The sequence below is a fragment of the Talpa occidentalis genome, unplaced genomic scaffold (assembly GCF_014898055.3).
Source record: "Talpa occidentalis isolate TD23 unplaced genomic scaffold, MPIMG_talOcc4v2.1 talOcc4.11, whole genome shotgun sequence".
Taxonomy (NCBI): domain Eukaryota; kingdom Metazoa; phylum Chordata; class Mammalia; order Eulipotyphla; family Talpidae; genus Talpa; species Talpa occidentalis.
In genome coordinates this window covers 14,289,993-14,301,354 of record NW_023601104.1, presented here as the reverse complement: position 1 = coordinate 14,301,354, position 11,362 = coordinate 14,289,993, and the positions used below count along the sequence as shown (strand labels likewise).

Sequence of the window (11,362 nt, the reverse complement as noted above, 5' to 3'; positions counted from 1 at the left end):
ACAGTATGTAAGTTCTCTGAGAAACAGCTGTCATAAGGAAATGAGATTTGCAAGAGATGTAGCAAGGAAGCATCTGAAGGCAAATAAGGAGCAGCGGGAGAAGGCAGGCAGGGCTTTCAAACCATGACGCAGGTCAAACACCTGGAAAAGGAAGAGGGGAAGTAAGATTTGCTGGAGGAGAACCTCAGGGTGGGCATAGTTCCAGGAAATTTCCAGCCAAGCTGATGGGGAAACTTGGGGTCAATCTGCCTGGAGGAGGCGTGTCACCTGCTACAGGAATGGGCCTGTCATATCCAGTGCTGGCTGGGAACAAACACAGTGATGGAGCAGGAGCTCTAAGCAGCATGTGTTCGGGGTCATCACACATTTTTCAGAATAATAATTCCCCATGGAGTGGCTCATGTTTTCTGTGACTCCAAACAGGCTCTGTGAAATTATACCAACCATCAGCTAAAAACTCATAGTAGCATGAACCAGAGACACTTTTTGGGGGGCGGGGGCGGGAGGGGAGGGATTGGGGTCAGAATGGGGGGGCTGCAATCGTATGGGGAATATAAAAATAAAATTTATTATTTAAAAAAAAAAAAAACTCATAGTAGCTAACAAGCAAGCTATGCCACCACCATCTTTTCTTCCCAAGTGCTATTCAAAATAAAATTCTGTCATAGATTTTTCAATCAATGGCAAAGCTTTTATTTAAAAAATAGAAATCTATTCTTTCATTTAGATACATCCAAAGAATCACGCTCATCCTGGGCAGCCCACACAGTGGCTGTCCAGAAGTCCTGAAGAAGAAGGCATTTGATCACCATCATCCAGGAGTAAACTCTTTGTAGGGTTAGGTTTTGAGTTCTCCGTGCTGTCTTTGGCCAATCAATGACTGTAATTTGGGTCCAGAGGTCATCCAAGGTAAGCGAGGGTTGAGGCAGCCTTAACTCATACCCAGATGGCACAGCTTCCGCAGAAAGGCTGGTCCACCCCAGTAACCCCTGTAAGAAATGACACAGAAAGACATTGGAGCAGAAAAATGCAGATGACTTCAGCCTGTAGGATACTGCAAGGAAAGCCAGCTTGTTCACAGAGCATACTTATCACACTATAAAGCAAGATCTATCTAATGAGATAGAAAGAGCTGATGACTAGGAGGGGACAACCTACTTGAATTCTAGCTTTGACGCTGACTTCCTATGTGAGTCTGGACATGCTGATGAAGTTCAGCAAACCTATACGAATGCTGCACTACATACAAATTGCAATCCTCTCTACTTTCACTTGCTTATAAATGAAGTATAGATCGGGGTTTCTCATTGTCAACCTTACTGGCATTTTGGACCAGACAGTCCTTTGTTATAGGGTACATTATAGGATGCTTACCAACACCCCTGGCTTCTACCCACAAGATGCCACTAGCATCCCCTCCAGTTGTGACAACCTAATATGCCTCCAGGTATTGCCAAATATTTTTGGGGGGCAGGGAGGAGGAATAGGAAGGTGGGGCAAAATCACTCCTAGTTGAAAACCACTGATATATATATCCTATCTCACCTCTCTCATAGGGGTTTGGAAAAGTCAAGAAGAGACTATCATTTTTAGGGAACTAACAAGGGAATTATTTTTATTACTTGATTTACTTATTATATGCCAACTATGCAACTTTCCCTTTATATGTTATCTCATTAATCCCCATGCTGTGAAGCAAAGAATATTATTTTTAATTTGCAGATAAGAAACTCAGATACAGAGGGTTTAAATAACCTGCCTGAGGACACACAGCTAGTAACCAGCAGAAGCATGACTCAAGCACAGATCTGACTCCAAAGCTTATGCTCTTAATCACTATGGTTCATTTTCCCTATCACATAATAAATTAAGGTCACAGATGAAAAAGCATTTGATGTATAAAAGTGATATTGTTGTTGTTGTTGTTGTTGTTGTTGTTGTTATATTATTTCAGCAGCAACAGAGGGCCAGAGCATGGAAGACAGAAGTCTTGACCACTGCCAATAACAAAGAATAGAGGCTACAACCCCTGTGGGTGGTACATGTGCTACAGCTCCCTTCCTCACCTAGGGGAGCCTCTTTCTCACTGAGTCTGGCTGAGAGTTCAGAAGCCTTTGCTGCTGCCATCACCAATCCATGGGACATGGTAGAGCAAGGTAGGTCCCATTCACCAGTCCTGCTTTAGGGTCATGATCTCTCCTGATTAGCAAGGCCTCCTTGAAAGAACTACCCTGCAGAAGCTGGTGAAATATGCTAGAAGATACACCCCTGCCCAAGCGGCACACTTACCTTAGCATCATATTCCAATACAAGATAGGCATCAGGTCAGCCTTCATGAGATACATCGAAAGTCGCTCTTTACCCTGGTCAAAGGGGAAGGTTTCCAGTGGCTGAGCATTGTAGTCAAACTCCGCAAGAATCACACGGCTGTAGCCAGTCACCAATGGACACGATGTATAGCCATCATACTAAAATTTTACGAGACTGAGTTGGAAAGTGACTTTTTTATCATGGTGTTTAACACTTCAGAAATTAGTATTTACTCTAAGAAGTTGCATTTTTTTTCTCTAAAATTTGGTATACTCTAATTTCTATACAGTAAAAAATGAAAATTATTTAACAAAAAATATACTAAAGGCAAAAATTGATGTGCCCATATTGAAGAAACTGATTAAGAAAGAAAGTTGCAATATTGTGGGCTAACACTGGTTTCATGAATAATGCAAAATGATCATTGAGATACTGATTTTACAAGGCATACAAACCTTCTTCCTTGGTGTTTGATTCTTCATAATCAAAGAAATTGTTTTTTCAAGTATTCCTGACTGGGCAGCTACAAGAGAAATGAAAATGTCAGAAAAATATAAGTGTCTAGGTTTTCCATGAAAACTAATTTGCCAATGATTTAAATGTGAAAGAGTTAAAAAGGCTTCCTCCATTCCCCTTCTCGCTAGATTATAACTTACTACTCTTTTTATTACTCAAAGCTCTGGATACCAGAGGAGTTCCTCAACTCATCAAAAGCCCACACAGATGTCTCTGTCAGTCGAAACTGAAGAGTCAGTTTCCTCCAACAGGAAGCCTGGCAATTTCAAACAAGGGGACTGCAAGTGTAACCATACCCTAACCACAATTCCCCTCTACCTAGGGGTCAGTTGTTATCAACATGGTCTGTGTACCCAGAATCCCTTAGCTCTCCAGGATGTCCCTGTTTGCCTGTTTAGACAACCTACTATATTCAACCAAGTATATTCAGTTAGACAAAACACTGAGCTTCCCTTCATACTGAACTCCCTGGGTAAGACAAGATACAAACATAGATAGGCAGATGAGACAAATGATTGACTGATAAATGGATAGATGGATGCATGCATGCATGAATTTTGCTTTCTGATGGCAAAAGTGAGAGGCTACCTTTTTTATTATGAAAATTTTCAAACCCTGTCATCCCTATTTTATCTATCCCATCATACCTGCCCCCATTTTTTTCTGGAATATTTTTACAGCAAACATAGTAACTATTCACCCAAAAATATGTCTGTCTTGTCTTTAAAAAAAAATTAAGGACAAACATAACAGCATTTTTATTCCCAAGATTACTAGCAAGATTTCTTTCATATCATCTAATCCCAGTCTGTGTTCAATATTAAATAACTAAGACTGTACTTTTAAAGATACAAGCAGTTTGTGTCTCTAGAGGTAGATGAGAGGATTTACTTTTGAGGATTTTACAGGTTACCTTTATATTGTAAAATGCTCTTTAAACTATTTGTTTAAACTATTTATTTTGCATACCCAAAATCAGAGGTCAGCATATTCTTTCTGTGAAATGCTTTAGCCTTATAGACTGAGCGGCAAAATCATATATTATATGAGAGAAAACAAATTCTAAAAAAAAATCCATATTCACAAAACTCACAATATAGTAATGAATTGAGAACAGAATGAGAATAGGAAACTTTTTCTAGGATAACAAAAGAGTTAGTTTCCCTATCATCAAATCAATTACAAATTGATTTGTAATTTGTAATTGATTTGTCCATCTATGAAATCATTCTTGAGCAGCAGTACAAAAATGGGCAACAGGCTGCATTTTGCCAGGAGGCTATGGTTTGTTGATGCCCAAATCCAAAGCACAATAAATTCTGTTCTGGAATGAAGGGTTTACAAAATATGAGGAATAAACAACTCTGCTTAAAACTATTAAATGGGTGTCTTCATTGTGGACAAGGTAACATATCAAAAGGTATGTGGGCAAGGTAACATACCAAAAAGTATGTTAAACCTGTTAAACCAGGAAAACTCTGTTCTGTTGGGGGACAGCAAGAGTTGAGGATCTTTGTGTCATTCCTCTTTGAGGACATACAGTTTGGAAGCTGCACTGAGAACACCGGAGGAGCCCCCTGCAGCAGGGCATCAAGGTCAACAGAGAAGACACCAGTGGTGGCACCTGCAGAGAGGTCAGGCCCATGACCCGGAAGCCATCACACTCAACACACAGGTTAAAGGTGTACGGGTATGAGGGCATCCGTGATTTTTAGGGAGGTTTTACCCTGTATTATAATTCCAGTCTGCAGTTAACTTTTGTTAAATGCCACCTCCTGGTCTCCATCATACTGTGGATAATTAAGGGAGAATCCTGGTGCAGAGAAAAGCAGAGGAAGAAGCATGAGCTGCAGGAAAGCCAGATGCAATGTAGCAAGACAATGTCTTGCCCACATAATACAGAGGTCTGGACTGAGGTAAGCATCGCCCAGGGATCCTCAGAGCAATAGAGAGGGGAACACAGTGAGAAATGTAGATCGTAAGGGGAAAACAAGGACTACTGTCATGCAGACATTAAAGAGAAGAGCAAGTAGCCTTTTGCATATAAAGTGACATAAAGACTGCAATGCTTCCTGTTTGAGATAAAAATGAGTTGAAAATAATACAAATATAAATTAAATGTGGACTCATTAATTTCTGGACCAACCAGAATTTAGAATACAGATTGCCAAAAAAAAAAAAAAAAGACAAGGGAAAGCAACGGGCACTCTACATGTTAAGGGGGGATATAGAAGCTGAGCGAATGCAAGGCAGGGTTGGAAGTAAGAGTTCTCTCTTCTATTTATTTAATTGTATTTAATATTATCTATTCAGAACATTAAATGAAATATATGTTTATTTAAAGAAGGTCAAAGCTGGGTAATCCAGGCCTTACAAATATCATAGGTTATTTTCAACATAAATTCAACAAAATTGTATTAAGAAAACTACACATACAGTCTATGTAAAAATCACAAAGAGCAACGATGCTTTAGCAGTAGAGAGAACCAAGCTTAATCCAGCAATGAGCTCCAGCTCCACGAGGACTTGACAAACTAGCAGGACAGACTCCTAAGCAGACACAGTGGGAGCACACAGCCTCGCGGACCGAGGGGCTTGCCAAAAAGTATACCCTGTGTCTAACCATAAGAAAACAACTAGACAATTCGAAACTGTGGCATACTCTACAAGATAATCAGCCTAGACTCTTTAAAAATGCCAGTGGCATGAAAGTTAAAAAAAAAAAAAAAAAAACCACTGTCAGAAAGCCTGTTCTAGATTAAAGGAAACCAAAGAGACATCACATCAAATGCAGTTCATGGTGCTTGACTGGCACATGATTTAAGGAGACAGTAGTGAGTAGAAAGGACATTTTTAGGAAAACTAGAGAAAATCTAACTGGATATAGAAGACACTTTGATAGTATAATGTCCAATTTCTTTAACATTATAATGGTCTTGTTGATAAAAAAAAAAAGAGAGTCCTTGAAGGCAAGTTGAAGTATTTAAGGGTAAAATATGATATCAAAACTTACTTTCAAATGACTCAAGAAATATACATAGAGAAATAAAGCAAATGTCAAAAAATACTAATTGGTTAATACCTAAATTTTTTCAAATTCTCCATAGGCTCGATTTTGAAATTAAAAGTTGGGGGTAATTACTATTGATAATAAGAAAGACATTCAGCTCGTTTCCAAGAAAGTGCTCCTTAGGCTGAAGTAGTCAGCGAAAATAATACATGTTCTGCCAGTGTGTAATTCACACGAAACACTACCATACCCAAGGGCCGGGAGCTCAGTGTTTTACAGTATCTGGAGGAGACAGTTCCTGTCTTCAGAAGACAAGATCTAAAAGGCAATTCTCCCCATCACTGCTAGTGCAGAACATCGAGGTAAAGAACTCAGTTTTCCAGGCTGAGGCCTTAATCGTGTACCAATCAGGGCACGCTCCACTGTATTTGTCTTAACAGAACAATTTTCTGCTCTGCAAGCTTTCATTGACTTGCATGTGTTTCCTCGGGAAATAAATGCTTCCTTGGCTTACCAAGTCTTTCAGACAGAAGAAAAATAGCCAACCCGCCTGGTGTCAGGAGCAAAGAAGGCCAGGGGTGCAAAGCAAGGCAGAGTCTGAGAAGTAACAGAATTCTAGAAAGCTTGAAAATCCCTCTCTCCCAATGTACCTCTCCTGCAAAGAGTCCCTCTGACCTAGAAAAGGCAGATGAGGTCATGCTACTATATTAGTGCAAAACGCTCAATAAACACTTTCTTTACACAGCACAGGGTTCACTGACAACTAGCCTCTGTGTCACCGAGGTCGAAGTCATTTTTAGGTCAGAAAGGTTTCATTATTAACCACTGCCATTTATGCCAGACTTTTGGTTTCGATATGCTGGTGCCTTCCGGTGACATCATTTGGAGAGGAGAAACAGAGCTTGTCATCTTACCTACAGCAGCAGCAGTCCTTGAAGTAGGAAGGTTGGTACAGTCCCCAATCCCAAACACATTGGGGTATTTCTTGTGCTGTAGAGTGTCTTTATCCACGTCCACCCAGCCAGCAGCATCAGCCACAGGGCTCGTCTTGAGGACATCTGGTGGGCTCATTGGTGGTGTCACATGAAGCATTTCATACTGCAAGAAAAGGACAGCATCCACATCATTTGTGTTCCTTCCAAGATTTCCACTGCTCGAAAAGCTCTCCACCATCTCCCTCACACATACCGTACGATGGCTGCATGCAGCACTAGACACTTAGTGCTTACACTATCCACACCCTCTCCAAGGTCTCACATGCTCCCATGCAGGCTAGTAACAAAGAACTACCAATCTCTCAGTTGACATGGTCTCCCCATACAGAGTCCATGTGATTTCTCTGGCATGGGAGAGATACCAAAGTGCATCTCTGTAGGACACAGTTTCTATGATTACTAATAGTAAGGGGACAGTGTATCTGAGCTGTTCTCTTCCTGACCCTTAGCTTTTGACTTGGAAAGTCTGATACCTATAAAGAGGTGCTCAGTCACTGAAACTTTTTAAGACCCTGTTAGGAGCTGGTAAGAGACAGCCCAATATGAGTTAACTCCCAAAACACACTATAATCCAAGAGGGATGCAAATAGCATCTTTCTTTACAACCCCTCTAGAAGAACAGAAACTATTTCTCTGTCCAAGTCCCGACCTGCAGCCTCAACTGTCCAGAGCATAGCCGAGCACTCAAGTTTAAAAAAGAACAAACAGCAAGTCAGTTCATGCTCTCAAATTGATACACTTTGCTCCTAAAATTATGCTTTGGACCCTCATGCATAGCCCATTTGCTTTCACTTTAAAATTTAACAAGTTTGGCTACCTCACTTTCTAGTCAATAAAAATTAGAAGCAGCAGTTCAAAACAGCTGAATCTGGAGGAACCTCTCAAAATATTTAAAACTACCTAACAGCCAAGAAAAAAGAAAAACCACAAAACGAGAAGTACAACTTTGGGGACAATTTATATACATTATGATACTAATAATAATATATAATATATGTAATACATAAAAATATAATTATATATACATGCAACATTTATTATGTAGTATTTACTTATATATTATTTGTATATAGTTTTAGTGGGTACAAATGATAAAGCAAATGGAATAAAATTCTATAGTAAGTTAATCTAGGTAAAGGCTATACAGACGACTTTATGCTATTTTATTTTTACAACTTCTCTAAGTTTATTTCCAAATAAAAGTTTTTAAAAACCATGACATGAGTCACCAGTGACATTTTAAATAACAGTCAATACTCTCCATTTAAAAAAGGAAAGTCATGTGCAATACATTTTAGAAAGAGCTCAAGAGAAAAAGCTTAAAATTTGAAGTTTTGATGTTTAGAAGATTAATCTGAGGCTCATTTCAAAATTCCTTTTTATGGAAACCTTCATTCTTCTACAAAGACCAAATGAGCAAAATGTCACTGCTATGTTTCATCACTGCTAACAGCGCTCAACAGGATAGTAGAAACAAATGATTCTGCCCACCATGCTTCATCCAAATGACTTGACATCTTGTCCTGACCCTCCCACACGTCTACAAAGCGTACTATTCCCACTTCACAGGAGAAGAATCCAGACACGGGGAAGCCAAGCCCACAATACGAGAGCTAGGTCTTTCCATATTGTGTGTAGCTCCACCAAATCTTTCAAGGATCTTTAAGTGCTTCATTTGAGGCTCGGGTGAAAGGTATTTAAAGACAGCCTCTTCCACAGGTGAGAGACAACCTGTCATTCTTGAATGATTCACAAGCACGGCTATTGCCCACACCCCACAAACTGAAATAACCACCAGATCCCACGATTAAGGAAGCCCCACCTGAACTCTGGGCTGTAACTAACAATGTGAAATATTTTTGATTGCTTCAAGTGACTCAGAACCAAGAAAAGTAGAGACACAAAATAGGAGGAAAATTCACTTGGTACTGGTAAAACGCCCTCCTCACCTCCCATGAAACAACCTCTTACCTCTTTCTCCTCCCCACCCATTTTCTCCAGCTAACACTAAGATGCTCACTTTAGCCAGCCGCCCCCAGCACATGATGATGGTGGCAAGGGAAGGCTGTGCGTCACCTGCACCATTCTGTTGACAGCTTAACCTCAACACTCACTGAAAACACTTGAGTCTCTCCAGGTTTGTCCAGATTTTCAAATACAGCCTCTTGTTTATCAGCTCGGACTTCAATGAGGTTTTGCTTGTAGTTAACAGTGAGGTTCCTCTCCCGGATGATCTCTTGCAGGGCATCAGCATACTTCTTAACCGCAAAAATCGTTCCAAGAGAAGTGTTGAAAATAATATTGGCCTTGGATCGCTTCCCTGTCTGAAAAAAAGAATAGAAACAACTAACACCAAAGCACTACTCCAACCATTCTTTTTTAACTGAAATAAGAAGTAAAACATTCGGAAGAGAAGTTTTTTCCACCACTAAGCCCTGCAGGGGTGAGGCATGAGCCAATCTTCCTCTTTATTTTTTGTTAGTGTAGGGTCAATGGTTATCAGGCTTTTCTGCCCTCCCGCCATTAGGATTGATGATGGATCCCCACGGTCTTGAATGCATGCCTGCTGGCGGGCACCTGGAGCAGGGTGTGAGCATGCATGGGTGGGTTCACCTGTACTGAGACTGGGCTTTTAGGGGCAGCGTCACTGGGACAGCAGCAGAACAGAGAGAGCGAAACAGACTAGGGGAACAGCAGAATAAAAGAGCAAAGGAGAGACCAGAACAAGAGAGAGAGCAAAGCCACGAGAGAACGCCAGAGAGCCCAGAAAGAGTGATGATTCGCTGGGGGCCGGGAGGCCTGCCAGCCTGCCGTGTACCTGGTACATCCCAACAAAAGCCTGAAAAAGCCACTAAGGGCTCCAGGACTCCTACTTCACTGGTCTGCCCGATCATAGCAAATCTGCCCCACCCCTTCCTGTCACTATAGTTAGCAACACAGGAACTCACATGCACACTTGAGTCGGGGGGGTGAGGGCACTTTTCAGCTGAACACAACTAAATTAGTATGGACAGAGGTGACGGTCAAGTTCAGGTAAAAAGAGAGAGGAACCTTTCAGTCACTCAATAGGTATCTAATGCAGTCCTAGAGTTAGCCAGGGACTAGCCAGCTAGTTGTAGGTGCTGAGGACACAGCAGTGAACGAAAGCTCCAGGCCCTTTGGTTCAAATGCACTAGTATTGCCCACATGTCTCAGAGAGGCCAGTGTTCTCCCAAATGCCTAGAAGATGGCACACCTGAACGAAAATTCCTCTCAGGCCATCCAAGACCTGGGAGAAAGAGTTACCCAAAGAGAATTTCCAGAAGGGAAGAAAACAACTATTGTCTTATTCTTTTCTTCTGTTCAGCTCTTTTATTTTTTTAAGTTCTTTTTCTTTTTTTTTTTTTAAAGATTTATATTTATTTATACAAGAGCTGGGATACAGGCCAGATGCGTGGGAGGGTGAGAGGATTCACCAGAGACAGAGCAGGGAACAGAACAGGCAGACTGAGGAAATACACTGCTGAGGGGAGCAGTGGGCGGGACAGGAGAGGTCTGCGCGCCATGTGGGATTCTCACCCGGCCGGGTCGGATGGAACCCGCACTGCAGAGGCTGCGGACAGCTTCACAGTGCGGCGCTCAATGGCCTGCACCACTAGGGAGGCCCTGTTCAGCTCTTTTAAGGATTTGCTCACTTGCTCACTCACTTGAACTATTTGCAAGAAGTTAGGTGGGGAAGAACATCAAAAGGCTATGGCAACCCAGAATTCTCATGACCCAGACTGGCCTTTCTTTGAAAGGGTGACTAGCACTGCCCCTGGATTTCCTGGGCTGGTGCAGACTTACACAAGTCTGGGCAGACTTATATAACCCCAACACCTCTTCAATCCCCCCTCCCCATAGGCTGATGAGAATTCAGCCACTGTCTCAAGTCAAACCATGCTTGGTAAGCCAGAATGTCACATCCCACACAAGGGCCAGAGGGTAAGAACAGGAGGGTATGCCGTACCCCTGGCCCCCAAATTTATAGCAGACATACTTGACCTGCAGAAGCTGGCTCTCACACACAGGGTATTTGAGGGATGCTCAGAAACCTGCCTCTACCTGAGTATCTCCACTGAGGATTGAAGTTCTACATGAACACTTTTTTTTTTGCCTTTAGAATTGACTTTTGCCAATTACATTTTCAAAAATGTTTATCAAGAGCCAGGAAATATTCATAGCCTTGAACTTGAATAGGAGCAGCTGAAAATACTATTATTTATAAGAATGAACAACTTGCAACTAATTGCCTATATGGACATATGTAAACAATTAGAACACACCCTCTCGATAGACTTTTATATATTAAAAGGTGTGATGCAAAAAATTATTTAATACCATTTACATCTAAATTAGTATGGACAGTATGATTATAACCATGTTTTAAAAGGGTATTGAGGGCCTCTCTGGTGGCGCAAAGGGTTAAGTCTCAGCACTGTGAAGCTATTCCCAGCCACTGCAGTATGAGTTTGATCCCTGACCAGGGAACTAAGCTACATGTGGTGCAACA

The 11,362-nt window shown here is 41.3% G+C and overlaps 1 protein-coding gene across 5 annotated transcripts in view; it reads right to left on the bottom strand.

Moving 5' to 3' along the window:
* Positions 1–677: 677 nt before the first annotated feature.
* Positions 678–11,362, bottom strand: part of SQOR (sulfide quinone oxidoreductase) — a 44,023-nt gene continuing 33,338 nt past the window's right edge. For all 5 annotated transcript variants that reach the window (XM_037502415.2, XM_037502416.2, XM_054701216.1 and 2 more), the window contains exons 6-10: positions 8,946–9,155; positions 6,751–6,934; positions 2,766–2,833; positions 2,290–2,468; positions 678–989 (exon numbers count right to left, since the gene is read on the bottom strand). In XM_037502415.2, the coding sequence (XP_037358312.1) occupies positions 932–989; positions 2,290–2,468; positions 2,766–2,833; positions 6,751–6,934; positions 8,946–9,155 (699 nt within the window). In that variant the 3' untranslated portion in view covers positions 678–931. The remainder of the gene's footprint in view (positions 990–2,289; positions 2,469–2,765; positions 2,834–6,750; positions 6,935–8,945; positions 9,156–11,362) is intronic.